At 43.4% G+C, this 15,982-nt stretch overlaps 2 protein-coding genes across 6 annotated transcripts; one reads left to right on the plus strand and one right to left on the minus strand.

Moving 5' to 3' along the window:
* The first annotated feature begins 1,071 nt into the window (after positions 1 to 1,071).
* Positions 1,072 to 10,107, plus strand: LOC118299548 (sodium- and chloride-dependent GABA transporter 2-like). 2 transcript variants are annotated; one of them, XM_035623361.2, is made up of 14 exons: positions 1,073 to 1,335; positions 1,418 to 1,552; positions 2,369 to 2,509; positions 2,604 to 2,691; positions 3,472 to 3,604; positions 3,680 to 3,814; positions 3,897 to 4,000; positions 5,022 to 5,146; positions 6,572 to 6,684; positions 6,781 to 6,918; positions 7,206 to 7,308; positions 8,115 to 8,215; positions 8,340 to 8,510; positions 9,249 to 10,107. In XM_035623361.2, exons 1-14 carry the CDS (start codon positions 1,179 to 1,181, stop codon positions 9,354 to 9,356), a joined length of 1,752 nt encoding a protein of 583 aa, XP_035479254.1. In that variant the 5' UTR covers positions 1,073 to 1,178; the 3' UTR covers positions 9,357 to 10,107. The 2 variants fall into 2 exon arrangements, 1 of the variants encoding a protein (XP_035479254.1); XR_007031711.1 differs by lacking the exon at positions 9,249 to 10,107 and having other exon boundaries at positions 1,072 to 1,335; positions 7,637 to 8,215; positions 8,340 to 8,387.
* LOC118299549 (CLOCK-interacting pacemaker-like) lies at positions 9,776 to 15,424 on the minus strand. Of its 4 annotated transcripts, none has more exons than XM_047335735.1 (5): positions 15,132 to 15,424; positions 13,813 to 14,113; positions 12,480 to 12,663; positions 11,779 to 11,972; positions 9,776 to 11,687 (listed from the first exon to the last, which is right to left on the minus strand). In XM_047335735.1, the coding sequence occupies exons 3-5, from the start codon at positions 12,652 to 12,654 to the stop codon at positions 10,866 to 10,868; spliced, it is 1,191 nt and encodes a 396-aa protein (XP_047191691.1). In that variant the 5' UTR covers positions 12,655 to 12,663; positions 13,813 to 14,113; positions 15,132 to 15,424; the 3' UTR covers positions 9,776 to 10,865. The 4 variants fall into 4 exon arrangements, with proteins under 4 accessions (XP_047191691.1, XP_035479259.2, XP_035479260.2 ...); XM_035623366.2 differs by having other exon boundaries at positions 9,776 to 11,690; XM_035623367.2 differs by having other exon boundaries at positions 9,776 to 11,690; positions 15,340 to 15,418.
* Positions 15,425 to 15,982: the final 558 nt, after the last annotated feature.

Genomic DNA, 15,982 nt, shown 5'->3' on the forward strand with positions numbered 1-15,982 from the left:
TGGTGTCAGAGTGCTGACACTATGTGTTTAATAATGGAAAAGTCGTCTGTCTAGGGCTGAAACGATCAGAAAGCCTGGTTGATGCCCTGGCACCCAGACGAATTCTGGAAGCTCATTTAAATTTCCTCTTGCTCAGACTCAGTCAGAAAAACTTGCCGGTCCGAATACGGACGATTATCAGATAATGGGCGGGGTTTATACCGCGACGCGGAGAGAAGCAACTTTTGTACAACAACAGGGATGGCTTTCATATTTCTACCACAAAAACAGCAACACTCGTTCACAGACATTGTGGAATCATCGTCACCGGCGTCGCACAACACAGACGCACAACACCGACGTCACATGATTCGTCTACGTCTGTTGGTGACCGCCTCTTGGAAATCTAAAAATGAACCGCGTAATTCCTACAGTTTAATGATGGATGACTGAGAGGTTATTCAAAATAAGATATAGATTGTGTCTCTAATGTTATTGGTTTTCAAAAGTTTGTCCATCACTACACTACATGACGCCATTTTCTGACTTCATGACGTCACTTATTTGATACGGGGAATCATTTTCTGAGCAAATAAAAAAGCTTCAGATCGTCTCTCAAGTATTGGAAAATTTTGTTTTTAGGACAATATTTTTGTTGACCTTTGACCTTTGACCGATCAGCTCTAAAATTAACGTCTTGAGATACCCTCCCAAGTAACTCTCTCACACACACGCATTGTGACATAACATCACAATGAAATAAATGTTAGAAAAAACCTGCAGATTTGTTTTGGCCAAATCAAAAAAGACACCTTTGTGCTCCTGATCATAAATCATGATAATATTTACATGGAGAGATTGTATGCGTTAGCAAAGATAACAAGTTTGGAGTTATATTCATATAGAAAGAGAGATGAGTCTTACATCAGAGTTCTTAGGCTCGTTCGTCTCGTCATGACCTTGATGACCTTGATTCTGCCGACTAACGCTGACAGATTGAGACACGCTTCTGCATGAACCGCTTGTGTCGGTTTAATAATTGAAATCCATACATATCCCCTGAGAACTGATTAACTGGTCGGGCAGTTGCTCATTACATGAGACGTTTAGATGGAATACGAAGTGAATATAAAGGCTGGAGATGACGCATACACGGGGTTACCGGGGAAGAGTCGGTCCTGACTCAGGTTTTTAGTACGATGAATAAAAAAAGGCCAACGGAAAACAAGCAGGAAGGAGTGGAGGAGCGAGGACACTGGGGCAGCAAGGTGGAGTTTCTACTGGCCGTGGCGGGAAACGTTGTCGGCCTGGGCAACGTGTGGAGGTTCCCTTACCTCTGCTACAAAAATGGAGGAGGTGAAACAAAATCTGATGCTCTATACTTATGAATTGGGGGTGGGTTTGTTGTACAATTATGCATTACAATTTGTGAATCCAGGTGCGTTCCTGGTGCCCTATGTGGTCTTTGTGGTGACCTGTGGTGTACCCCTGTTCCTGCTGGAGACCACCATCGGCCAGTACACCCAGGAGGGCGGCATCACCTGCTGGAGGAAGCTGTGTCCACTGGCAGAAGGTACAGGACGCTGCTCAGGACGTGTGGGCTGCTGTATCGGAGGAAGACAAAAATATACATTTGTACAAACCACAAAACACAAGATTCGCTGGAAACAATTACGAACGAGGACTGATACAGGAGAAGCTGTTGGGGTAATGATTGACTGAAGCCTTAACCCACTGTGGGAAAGACTCTCACTTCAGTTAAGACTGTTCAATGTTTCATATTGGAAGAAAAGGTGGGCGACATACACAACCCGCTGTGGAATTAAGTGGAGTCAGCACAAACTAAGGCGAAACTCAAAACTCTCAAAGAAAGTTTATTTGAAAGGAGCTCACCACTGATTCTGCACATCAAAGTGTGTTTGCAGGTGGAAAAAAATTGGTATATAGACTTGTGGAAACAACAGGGGATGTGTAGTTAGACAGACCAACCCTGTAATAGTTGGTGCAATGCTAAATTTGAGGAGAAAACTGCACCTTACACTTGAATAAAATTATATTTTAATTTTAATTTTAATTTCAAAATACAAATAAATTTTAATTAAAATTCTAACATCTGCTAAATGAATGAAATGTAATGTAAAATTGTTTTTAAAACAAAGACTGATAATGAAGCATGACATGCTGTAAAATCATCAAGTATTGATTAAACCGTTTTTTCAGAAGTATTTGTAAAAACGTAATTTTTGTTATTATTGTTTCACTTGTTTTTTATATTTATGGAAAATGACTGCTTTGGAGTGAGTCAGCAGTTTTAGTGCTACATCTGGTGGAGACCCTGACCGATAAAGGAGATTTATGGATAAATGGAGGAGCTTGTCTCCCCATGCAGGAATCGGCTACGGCGGACAGCTGATCCTCCTCTACAGCTGCATGACCTACATCCTCATCCTGTCCTGGGCCTTGTTCTACCTGGTGTTCTCCTTCAGCTCCCAGCTGCCCTGGGCCAGCTGCGACAACGACTGGAACACAGGTATTTACTGATGTCGTGATAGCACCTATAGAAACTTCACTGGTTGTTAATGCATCATAAAATCATACTGTCTGAATATGTTTACCCTTGTCAGATGCCTGCGTAGACTTCTCATCGAGAAACAAGAGCATCCAGTGGACCAACCAGACCAACTCGTCCTCTGCCGCCACAGAATTCTGGGAGTATGTCTGTGGACGAAAGTTTGAAAAGAGAAGATCTGCCTCCGCTAATAGCTCCCGTTGAAGCATTTTTAATATTTTGCCTCAAACTTTAAAGATTAAAAGAGAGTCGGCATCTAAGAAACACAGAATTGATATCATATAAATTTCCGGTCACAGTAATAGTTCAAAAAAGGCTCAGGCTGAATGAACAGCCTTAATACAGTACTTACTGTCTAATTATCTGTGATTCTAGGGAAAGTCAGGGTTACACAATCAACGGGACATATTCAATAGGACATATCAAGAAAATTGTTAGACTCATGACGAAGGAATATAAATCACAGAAAAGTTCTAATAACAGAATGAGAATCCATTTATTGTCATTGTACCTAGTACAAGGAAATTTTAAAAAAATATTCACACATCACACAAAATAAAAATTTCAATAAAGACAAAGACTTTAAAATAAGAATAAAGAGTATAAAACAGGAATACAAAACTATATTGAACTATATAAAACTTTTTGTATGAATTAAAATATATGTTATGGATTGGAATGGCAGTAGATGATGAAGACATTGAACTTGGATATTCCAAAATCTTACAAATAAATAAATGTACACGTTAAATAGGGATACAAGTCTTGCAAAGTATGATGATGCATTTCCAATTTTTAACGTCTATCATTAACAAACTATACGACTCCACATTCTTAATAACTACTCAGTTGGCATTTCATGCAAGTGGAAGCAATAATCAATAAAACATTTTGAATCTGTTGACCTCTTTTCCTCCTTCCAGACGACGAGTGCTGGCTATCTCCGGGGGGATCGAGCAGATCGGCAGCGTCCGGTGGGAGGTGCTGCTCTGTGTCATTGCCATGTGGGTCACCTGCTACTTCTGCGTCTGGAAAGGAGTCAGATCCACAGGAAAGGTATTTGATACAATCTCTAAACTGTGAACGTGTGTACTATAATATTCATATGTGTCTTTATTTTTTCTCCCCCAGGTGGTCTATTTCACTGCCACCTTCCCCTACGCGATGCTGGTGGTCCTCCTGATCCGTGGCCTGTCTCTTCCCGGCGCCCTACAAGGAGTCCTGTTCTATCTGCTGCCCGAACCCTCGCGACTCACAGACCCTCAGGTGGGACGAGCTGCAGGATTTACTGTACTGTTCAGTGTGTGAGTGGACGAGTGTTCTCACTGCTGCTGCTCTGTCGGAGCAGGTGTGGATGGAGGCCGGGGCTCAGATCTTCTTCTCGTACAGTATCGGCGTGGGCTCCTTGACGGTGCTCGGCAGCTACAACACCTACAACAACAACTGCTACAGGTGAGTGGTCCTCAGTGTGTGACTGACCTTTGACCCTCCAGCAACAACTGCTGTCCACTTTTAACCATCCATAAGTAGTAATACAAAAAAAAACAATTTCCTCTAGTAACATTATCTTTATTGGAGCTGCAACAATTAATCGATTAGAAATCGTTTACTAAATTAGTCGCCAACTATATTGATTAATCGGTTCAAGTAGTTTTTACGAAAACAGCTTCTTAAATATGAATATTTTCTGGTTTCTTTGCTCCTCTGTGACAGTGAAGTGAATATATTTGGTGCGCGAACAAAACCAACATCATCTTGGTGGTTTGGGAAGCATGATCAACATTTTACGACATGACAATTTATCGATCAATCGAGAAAATAATCGACAGATTAATCGATAATGACAATAATTGTTAGCTGCGGCCCTAAAATATCTTAACTTTTATATATATATACATATTTTAAGGTTTTTTATTAATCAGAGTACAAATTTGTTGAATTTACTCTTATTTTATTTAGACTTTTTTGACACACTGTCTTTCGTTAGCACGTGTTGATTAATACACACAAAATAGCTCTGTGTTTGTGTCGCCGTTTGTTTTTAGTTTTTTTCAAGCATGTGCGTCATCTTTGGGCTTGCAGACATAAGCGAATACTCGCAACACAACCAAACTGCAGATATACAGAAAGCCATGACGACAGAAGTGTTGTCCAGGCAGATGCATGCAAGTGATGAATCATGCGATCGCAGCGTTGAGATTAAACCTGACAATCAATCTCATATTCCAGCCAAAGAAATTCAAAAGTCGTAAAACATTGGAAAAACAAGTGATGGGTTGCAAACATGTTAAATTAGTCATTTTCCATTTTCATATTCCTGTTTTATTAAACTTAAAAAACGGGACAGATTGACCCCAGCAACATAAGTTCTGACCTCAACTTTTCTGACCTGATCAATAAAGTATATTAAAGCGATCGACCACTTGCTCTGGGCTCGTGGGTCATTCACGTGTGTTCCTGTGTTTTTCCGCAGAGACTGTCTGTGGCTGTGTTTGCTGAACAGCGGCACCAGCGTGGTCGCCGGCTTCGCGGTCTTCTCAGTGCTGGGGTTCATGGCCCACGAGCAAGGCATTCCCATTTCAGAGGTGGCCGAGTCAGGTAACGCAAAAAAACACCAGAGGTGTTCGAAGAAATCCTGACAACTCGGTCCACAAACTGTAAGAGAAAGATGGACGACGTGACCGGCTCGGTTTACCTCGCATGCAGAGTCACTGTACAAGGTTTCAAATTCAACATGGAAAACTTTCTTTGCTGCCATCTTGAGGACATGACGAGTACAGTATCTGGGCCCTGAGCCAGTGCACAGTGAGCATGCACACTTCTTGGCTCTATCCTGTATTGACATTGCATTCTTTCCTGTTCACCCGACGGCTCACAGCTGACGCCGGCCGCCACCGACCAAAGATGAACGTTTGCTGACGCATTCAATTTCACTCACTTGTGCTCAGGGTCGTGTCAGATTACTTCGAAAAGTAACGTTTGTTCGACTGACTACAAATTACATGGGGATTTTTGTTGTGAGTAACGTAATCCATTGGATTACAAAAAATAACGTCGTCTAATCTGAATTCTATTGGATTAGTTCAAAAATCAAACATTGAAAATATTGCGCCGCATGACAAAATAAATGGACGCAAACCGCGTTCCACAAATGAATCTTTAAAACTGTTGAAACATCAAAAACAATTCCAACGCAAATAAAAGTCATTTAGCATATTCAGCATTTACAAAACAGACAAAAAAGCATATCATTATCTATAAATCATAGAAAAATAAAATAAAACTGGCGACCTGAGAGTGTATGTAGGTGAGTAATGTAATACAGTAATAATAATAAGTCTTTTTTTTTAACAATTGTGGTTTTTAAATTGCCATATTTAAAAAAAAAAACATCATCAACATGTAATGAAGTAATCCTTCAGACCTTGACTATGTAAATGTGATCTAATAACACATTTTTTTCAAATGTGATCTGGTCTGATTATAGTTACTTATTTTTTGTGATCTGATTACGTAATCCAGATTACATGTAATCCGTTAATACCCGACTGCTTGTGCTCATGTTGCCTCTTTCTCATCCACAAACAAAATATCTACTTTACAAACACAATCAGGCCGACACCATATCAGAATTTCATAAAGGAGAACATTTTTTACTATACATCTATGCTCTAACCAACTAACGTGATAAATATATGATAATCACACATTCGCTCAGTGTTTTTGTCCCTGTAGTTTTAAATGAATAGTGTTTTATTTCATTTATTCCCATTTTTTCCCCCTTCCTCATCTTCCTCGCCAAAAGCCTAAAATGAAGATTTACCTTCTGGGTCTTATTGTTTACACTGTCCGAGGTAAATTATGATATCTGCCTCTGCAATCTGCATTTGGCTTCCTGTTTTCCCCGCTGTGCAACATCTGGCCCCCTTCAGGTGTACACTCAAAGCCCTTTAGTGACTTCCAGTAAGTTATACCTGGAGACAGGCAGTAGAAGAAGAACCAGTGTGATGCTTCTCTCTCCAGGTCCTGGTCTGGCCTTCATCGCGTACCCTCAGGCCGTGGCCATGATGCCTCTGCCTCAAGTGTGGTCCATCTGTTTCTTTGTCATGCTCATTCTCTTGGGCCTGGACACACAAGTAAGATACACACAGGAGCTTTGATTCATTTTTTTTTTGTTGTAGAAGAACACATTTCCATTCAGCCTTTTGTCTTTTTTTTTTTGGTCCGTACAGTTCGTTGCTATGGAGGTGGTGATGACATCCATCACGGACATGTTTCCTGCCGTGATGCGCCGAGCGGGCCGGCGGGAACGTTTCCTCCTCCTCTTCTGCCTCACGTGCTTCTTTTGTCAGCTTGTCATGATCACCGAGGTCAGTGCATATAGTCTTACATGCACATTTATGATTTATTTCCTCCACGTATGGCTTTGTCTTTAATCATTTTATCATTATCGTAAGAAGACGCTTTCAGATCTGTCTTGCATTTTGCTGTTTAAAGGGGCAGTTAGCGATTCTTTGTTGTTGCTGTTGTTGTGATTCTACTGCTCGGACCTCGGGTGCGGGAGACCGACGCGCTTGCGGCTCCCGCCAGCACCTCTCTGACCCCGCGTTCCAATATAAATGATGGCAAATACACGTCTCTGCTTTCGTCTGCATAGGGAGGGATGTACGTGTTCCAGATGTTTGACTACTACGCTTGTAACGGAGCCTGCATCCTCTTCCTCTGTGTGTTTGAAACCCTGGCACTGGGATGGGTCTTCGGTAGGTCGTGTCACATCCCATTAGACTAACACTCCATATGTTCTTAAACTCCCCCCCCTTAAACTGCAAATTGTTGATTAAAAACTACATAATTTAATAGGGTGCTCCAGCAATTTAGTACTGGACTTCGGTAAAGTTGGGGACTAGGTTGAAGATAAAAAAAATACAGCCGTGGCAATTGGCGGGTTCAAAACCTTATCGTGCCGAACAGAAGGAAGCAGCTCAATCGGGCAAAAGTTATTTTCATATAACAGTTTTTCAGCTAATGCAAATTAGCACACACAAATCCATAATGGTGGAGCTTCTTCTTTTTTCTTTTTTTTTGTAGAGCACATGCAACTGGACTCGTGTCGATCTGACTCACGGTGTGAGGCCCTTTATTGCAGCGCCACCGTGTGGCCCGATCTGGACGATATTATCATTGAAGCTGATGCACATCATTTCCAGCTATTGGGCCAGGTTTCAACGTTTGGGCTTATTCAAGCTCATGGGAATTTGGGCATATGCGGCAGAATAACAATAAATAAATTATAATTCTTCCACTTTCGAAAGCCTTAAAATAAAATAAATGTGACGCCGCAGAGGTAAGGCTAAAGCTTTAAAAGCCCTTGCTACTTGTTTTCCATGACTCAAGCAATTCGATTTCTGTTTAAATTCTCTTCAACTGGCAAACTTCATCTTTCCATCATGTCACACTCGGCTCCGCCTTTTAAATCACATTCTCACACACACACACACACACACACTCCATATGCTCTCACCTGGTTGTTGTAAACCGTTGTTGTCCGACCCCGGCTCTCATCAAGGGGTCGAGCGGTTGTACGGCATCATCAAGGACATGACGGGGGTCAGCGCCAACCCCTTCTTCAAAGTCTGCTGGCTCTACCTCACACCGCTCGTCTCACTGGTGAGTCACCAAAACATCCTCACAGCCCCCGTCGTCTTTATTCCAACTGAAATATCCAGGAGGATTAGTACATCAAAAATGAGCAGTAAACCTCAAGAAGTGTCTTTTCTCATTGTTTTCTCAGGGCTCTTTTATATTTTCTTTAGTGGAGTACCAGCCCCTGACCTTCAACCGCTGGTACGTGTACCCGGACTGGGCCTACGTGCTGGGCTGGCTGCTTGCCCTGTCCTCCATCCTGCTCGTGCCGGGCTGGGCTCTGTACAAGCTGGGAACCGGGACCGGAAGCCTCCGTCAGGTGGGGACGGTGATGGAATCAAGCACAAGTTTGCACCGTGACGTGATTCATTCTGTAATCAGAAGTTTGCGGTCCGGGCAGGGGCCGGTTTAACTAGATCAGACAATGTGCATACGATAACTGACTGGCTGAGTGTGGACATGAGACCTTTATGCATAATCCTTAAACATTAACTAACAAGTCAAATTGAATCCCCTGATAAAAAGCTAAAAAAAAAAAGTACAATGCGTGTCTGTTGTCACTTTACTCGTAGTGACACAAAGACTCAAGCGTCTCTCGAAATGTCAGAAAAGGTTTTTTAAACAGACGTCACGTCTCAGATTATCGGTCATTTTAGCATTCTTATCATTATGCAGGAGGGGGGACCCTTTAAAAGTTTAAGATAAGATAGAACTTTACTCATCCCACGCCGTGGAAATGTACTCATTAGTATCCCAAAGAGTAGCAAAAATATATTATTATTTATAAAGTATTACCTTGTGCAGGAAGACTAAAAATGTGCAGTGGATTAAAGTAATAAATATGCATATATATATTTTTGATCTATGCATTGTTCATCTTAAAGTATGACAGTACAGATAAGTGTATATATGGTAGTTAAAAACGACATTCTCTATAGCAGTGCAGTATTTCTGATAGTCATTATTGCATTAATGCTTTTTCGCCATTGCAACGTTCTTTGTTTTTTGTATTTGCTCAATGGACAATTTATAGAATCAGTTTATCTCCATTTCTCAGCGTGTCCGTGAGCTGTGTCGGCCCGACCACGACTTCCAGCTGACCAGAGGGAAAGAAGCCGAGCTGCAGCTCGTCGGAGGGGAAGATACGAAGTGTTTCACAGGGTGATGTCGATGAAACGATACCGGATCCCGAGCACTGAGCAACTCAACATGTAACAGCCGGTAGTGAGCTGCTTTTCTTCAGGCAAGAATCTAGAATTCAAAAGGTTAAATGTCAAACGCTGAATCAAACGGAACTATCTCCATGTAAATATTCTCACAACGTATTTTGATCCAGAATGAGGAATTGTCAAATGTACACTAAAGTGTTCATAAACAACATCAATGTGACTGTTACTTTAAATTCTTGACTTTACATTTAAAAGGGATTGGATGAGAAATGTCATGAAACTTCACTTCCTCAACAAAGCACTCGTAATTTTCTTGTGATGAAAAAACCCCGCTGCTTTTCCGTTGGTGACGAGACGGTAAAGCAGATATTACAGTACTGTACTGTGTTCTAGGTTATGTAAACTCACTGTGGGGGAAAGTCAGTCCACATCATGGACAAATATTGCTTTATTTGAATACATTAAAAATGATGAAAAAACACTTTCACTTTCAGAATTGTGTGCATGGCCGTTTGCCACATGCACAAAGAAGTGGGAGGAACAAAAAATCTCATGCATTCCACATGCATGCAAAATACATCACTTATTCAACAAACAATTTCACATACAAACACTGACAAACTCCCTCAGGCTCACGACGCAAACGGTGCTGCAGCTACGAAATGAAACAGACAGTGTGACTGTCTTTGGTTGACTCATCACAAGCGTGTGCTGCGTATGTAATAAAGACTTGACTGAGAATAATAACCTGTGGTGATGATGATGATGATGATGATGATCATGAAAGTATCATGTGGAAAGAAAACGTCTTTAAGGCTTTGGCTTTTGTTGGGAAGACATTTGAAAACAAGTCCTTGCAGCCGTCCAGTGTAAAAGTCTGTAACGGTACAGTACACAATTTCTTTCTGCAACATAAAATCTTGGTTGCGTCTCAGGTGATACCCGTTTCCTTAAAGAGTCTTTCTGTTCGGCCGATGTTGATCAGAAGGCACCGATCACAGCGACCGCTCACCATCTGTCCATTTCGCTCAGGAAATTATTAGAAACCATCTTTTTTCCATCTGCTAGGAGAGGGATTTTTTTTTCATATTTTCCCTGAAGTATTAAATTGAACTGGTAGTACGCAGGGAAGTTGTCATTACTGCATTAAGTGCCACCTGTGTGTGTGAGCCATTGTCCTCCACCTCCTCCTCCTCCTGCAGGGAAACATTTTATTTTCCCATAATCATTTGAGTGGCTCACACACCGACAGCGTCTCCTCCTCCTGCACGTGGTTCTATAAACTCTGCGGTGGTGAATGGGGAGATGATGCCGCGGGGGATGAACTGCACTGGAGAGCATTAATCATTGGATCAGCTTTCAGTGTCAAGTCACATAATCAACAGGGAGACAAAAAACTGCAACGTATACAAGTTTCAGTTTGAAAATAACCCAGAATAAAACATTACAAAACACACATGATATCCTAAGATAACTACCGGTTCCTCCCCCTCCTCCTCAAGGCACTAACCCGTAGAACTGTCAGGTGACATGAAGGCGTTGAGCTCCCTACTGCGTTCGGACCGAGCCTGCTGCCACGTGGGACAGTTCGGGTTCAGTACAATGGTGACGAGGCGAGACGGCGGCGCGGCGGCGTCCTCGTCACCTGAGGCAATACTTTGAGGTCGACCAGAAGAAGATTCTGGATGAGGCGGGATGAGGTTGAGGTCTGGGTAGCTGCGGGACTCGGCCATGGCTCTGTGCAGACGCTCCAAGGCCGCTGCACCGTCCGGGGGGCGGCAGGCGGCCTCGCACAGCAGCTCCACGTGCCGTCGAAGCTGGGCGACGTCCTGCCCCACGGCGTCGCTCTGGCGCTGCAGCTCCTTGGTGCGCAGCGTAATGTGTAGCAAACCCGACTGTCGGAGGACCTTCACCATGTTGAGGAAGCGGCGGTGGCGAGCGCTGGCGACGCCGCTCCTGTGACGTCCTCTGGACGCGGAGGAGGATGCGTGGCTGGAGGAAGCAGCAGCGGAGCTGGAGGAGGACACGGTGTCTCCCTGGTGTCGCTCAGGTAGACCCCCGGTCCCAGGTGAGCTCTCACTCCTTCTCAGATCCTGGGGATCGTCGCTTGACGAAGGTTTGTCGGGCGGCTTCCTGTTGGGATGAGGTGCGATGCGGGGGTAGGAGTTTATTTTCTTCCCCATGACGACGGATCTCCGAGACACGGGCGCGTGGAGCTGCGGGGCGGCGGTCGGCAACACGACGGGCTGCTGGCAGAGAATCACTTGGCGAGTGGCAGAACTTCTGTTTGTCCAGAGAAGATGAACTTCTTTCTGGACCGTGTCCGGCTGCTGGGAGAGGACAAGGAAGAGTAAATCTTAGTTATTATTTTATTAGTGTGTATCCAGTTCCCTCCGTCAGTGTCTGCACCTGCCTCACCTGTGTCAGCACCATGTTCTTAAATATGGAGAATTGTTTGCGCCCTTCTGGCATCGGGGTCAGATTCCCAGGACTTCCCTGTTCACGCTCTCGGTTCTGATCCGGCTGTGAAGCGTCTGCACGCTCGCCGTCTTTGGTCCGGCCTTTGTCGCTGTGCTGGTCGTCCACGTCCGTCTGCTGCCAGTCTGAGCCGTCTGCAGGAGGAAAGACACGGACACGCTGTTATACAGTTTTTCCTTCATTGGTTAATATTACAAAAAGTAACATTTGTCATGTTTTGGTTCTTTGAATTTGAAATTAGGTGAATTTTTTTTGTTCTCTTTTGAAATCCATTCTAGGACGATGCAGCCGGAGAGTGTTCTTTAAATTTTTATGATCCAGTCGTCAGACCAAGTAGGTCACGTGCACTTGGTCGACCTGGGCAGGTTCAGTGCTTCATCTGCTGCATCATTAGCTTATTGGTCACAGACGTTCAGTCATCGAGTCAAATATTAACTATGATGACTTCATTTGACTTTCAATTGATTTCCGTCCCCTGAAATTGAGAAACAATCTTTAGAAACTCCTCCTCTGATGAAACTAAACCAGACTTCGATTGCTTCATTTCAAAAACCAAGAAAAAATGTTCTTCCCTTCATGTCCTAACACTTTGTCCCGTCCAGCTTTCATAACAGATGAAACAAAGAATCACGTATTCTCACCGGAGAAGCCGGAGTCTTTCTCCGAGCTGTAACGGGAGCTGCTTCCGCTGGACTCGTCGGCATCTTTGGCATCGCGCATCGCCAGCAAGGTCGTGCTGTTGCTCTCGTCTTTGGCGTTCTTGCTGGACGCAGCGCGAGCACCGTCCCTGTGCGAGCAAGACTGTTCCTTTGCCATCGCGGACCCCTGATGAGGAAAGTAACGATACTGAGTATCTTTCTCTGAATGATGGAAAACACCGTGACTTGGCCTGGGCCTCTGTCACTGGCTGGAGTCTTTCCAGCCTCTTACGACCAAAAAATAAATATTTACCTCCGCCAAGGAGGTTGTCTTCCCCCATTGGTTGGTTGGTTTGATTGTCAGAAGGATTACGCATAGCCTATATAACCAATTTCCACAAAACGTGATTTCTTCCTACTGGTGTTTGAAGCAATGAGTACTATTTTTTGGATGACAATGAAAACCAGAGACTTTTTCAGCAGCACCAGTTTCTTTCAAAAATAAAAAGTTCTGTTTATGCTACATACCTCCTAAATAAGTATCATGTTACTCCTCTACTCTTTAATATCTGTTAAAAAAACAATAACTTTTTCCTGCATTCTTTCTCAATCTGTTTGTGCATTCATTTTCTTCTCCACATGAATAATCGACTGCATGGTTGTTTGCCTTTGGGCGGTGCGACAGTGTCAACTTACGCACAATGACGCCATGTGCGTACTCTACATGTTAACGCTGACACAACACAAAACCTGCATGACAACAGTCAGTCTTAAAGGGACAGTAAGTGACGTTTGAGAAAGATTGTTTGTTGTTTGATGATGATTTGACCGCAGTTGTGGTCGGGGCGTCCAATCCGCAGCCTCGGGTACGGGAGACGGACGCACTAAAAACCACGAGGTCAAAACCCGAGTCGTAGCGTCCGTCGCTAGCACGTCTCGTCACGTGTCGGGGAGGGATGTTTACTAACTGCAAACACACCGTGTTGTGCAAGGAATTTTACAAAAAAGTGTATTGGATTAAAAATCGCTCACTGCCCCTTTAACGCCTGAGCAGCAAAAGCTGCATTTCCTCACAGTGGCATCTTAGAAAAACCTGAGGTTTTAAAGAAACGCCTGACGAGGTGCAAATTAAAAAGAAAAAAAAGATATGAACATATATATAATGAAGCTTTTAACAATATATAAAACATCAACATTAGTACAAGGTTAAAAAGTTGATAGAATGAATAGTAATCTTCCCACACATGGCTGGAGTTACTCAACAGGATTCCCTTTGTTCCACAGATGTGATCTGCACAGAGTTATGACCGCATGTAAACAGGAACATGACAATTACCTGTGATGCATTCAGGTGCAGGCGGCGCTCCTCAGGTGTAGTCACACACACACACACACATACACACACACACACACACACACACACACACACAGCTCGTCTGGCCCGTCTTTTCTTTTACATAAAATGCATCTCCTTCCTTGTGTTCCAGTGTTTTTATTTCCCCATGAGTTGGCCGAGTGAGTCCCGTCTGGGAAACGATCATCCAGTCTACCACCACCCTCTTAGAGCTGTCCTCGCATGACACCACCAGGCAGCTCAGCTCAGCTCGGCTCCGCTCCCTGTTATGAGTAATGTGCGTCTGAAAGAGAGAGGTGAGATAAGGCTTCATGAGGACACGGTCGTTATGCACATTTTAAATCTACACACACACACACACACACACAAGGGTGGGGAGGGATAAAAATGTGCATTGAGAAGGTCTTTTAAGGTCGAGGGGGGCTTCACCATCTGCAGGAGGAGGAGGAGGAGGAGGAGACACCGTTATTCTTTCATAAACACCACGTCTCCCCCTTTTCACACACACACACACACACAAACAATTGCATCTGTTCAGGATGCATTTACAAAACTTTAAACTTTTTTTTTTGTTGGGAGTAGTTCCGTGAAGGCAGCAGCCCCCGGTGTCCCCAGGTAACCCCTCCCCTCCAGCTGCCTGCTCCGTGTTGTTATGTAACACTTCCGTCCAGCCCGCCCGCCTCCCTCCCTCTCACTAACACCGCCTTTTCACCACTCGGGAGGTAAACACGTACAAAACGAACCGACAACAACAACAACAAACAGTGGTTGGAATTAAATTCTATACGTTATTATGTAACGACACGTGAACGCAACGGCAGCCACGTGACACCGGAGAGAAGAGAAAAAAAAAGTTATACAGGAGTTGGAAACTCGGACCGGAAGTGTAAAGATTTGGACGATATGGAAGCGTGTGGGTTTATTATCTCTCGTGTACAGTGTGAAAACCTATTCAAAGAGAATTATTTCAAATTAAAAAAAGATAATTCGCCCCTTGTTTTTCGTCTTAAGGCGTCGAGCAACACCGAGTCGCAACTGTCATCAGCCGGAATTAGTTTAAGAAATGATAAAATCTCCCTCTTTTCGTCAAATTAATCGCATTTTTAACGCTTCACTGGAAACTGGTGGAGCAACGTCCGGCAAGCTAGACACTAGAAACCCGCACATCCGGTTGGTTACAACACCAAAAAAGTCAACGCTAAAAAAAATCTAACAGCATTATACTGTAGATAAAACCACACAGACAAATGATATTTCACGCGTCATCATATCGATTTTCATATTCTTCAGACAGTTCTTACCTTTTAACGTTTGTCCAACAGTGGCAAGTTTCCACGCTATTGTTTTGAAATCCCGGTGGTTGATTTCTAGCTAGCTTGACGCCGCCGACGAAACGTTTAAAGAGTGTGTTTGTGTGTGGGAAGAATTAAAACAATAAAATAAAGTATCGACACGATGTGTCACTAGATCCTGAGTGTGGGAACAACACTGACAACAAAAGTAGCTCACTGATAAAACACCGGGGCTTCGCTCACTGTCTGCCTCGCTTCACCTCATCTGAACCCGGAGCCGCCTGTTGGACGGACCACCTACCAGACACAATAAATCCAAAAAAAAACGAGCCGTCCGTGAACTCAACGTGTCCATTGGTCCGCGAGACAACGTACGACAGCCAATCAGAAACGAGAGCACGTGGAGCAGGCACACCGGGCAAGGACAGAGGAAAGGAAAGAAGGAAAAAGGAAAAGTGTGCAGGGACAAAAGTGCAGACACTTGTTTGTGAGGAGTTAGGAAGAGTATGAGGGGGAAGATTTTTCTTTATCTTGCATTTCGAGAACAAAGTCAAAATACTTCGAGAACAAAGTTGAAATACTTTGTGAATAAAGTTTAATTGTCGAGAATAAAGTCGAAATACCTCGAGAATAAAGTCGAAATACCGAGAATAAAATTAAAATACTATTGCATTTCGACTTCATCTCAATGCAAGATTAATAAAAATCTTCCTCCTTTCATTTTTTCCTTATGCCTGGCCCTCAAACTCTTCCGTAGAGGAGTCACGTTTAAGATTAAAGATTAAAGTTTGTAAGATGAGAAAGGAGGATTTGGCGAAAAGCAGCAGGCTGAGATATGTGCACCAGCTGATCTGTTATCA

This window comes from Scophthalmus maximus, chromosome 11 (genome assembly GCF_022379125.1).
Source record: "Scophthalmus maximus strain ysfricsl-2021 chromosome 11, ASM2237912v1, whole genome shotgun sequence".
Taxonomy (NCBI): domain Eukaryota; kingdom Metazoa; phylum Chordata; class Actinopteri; order Pleuronectiformes; family Scophthalmidae; genus Scophthalmus; species Scophthalmus maximus.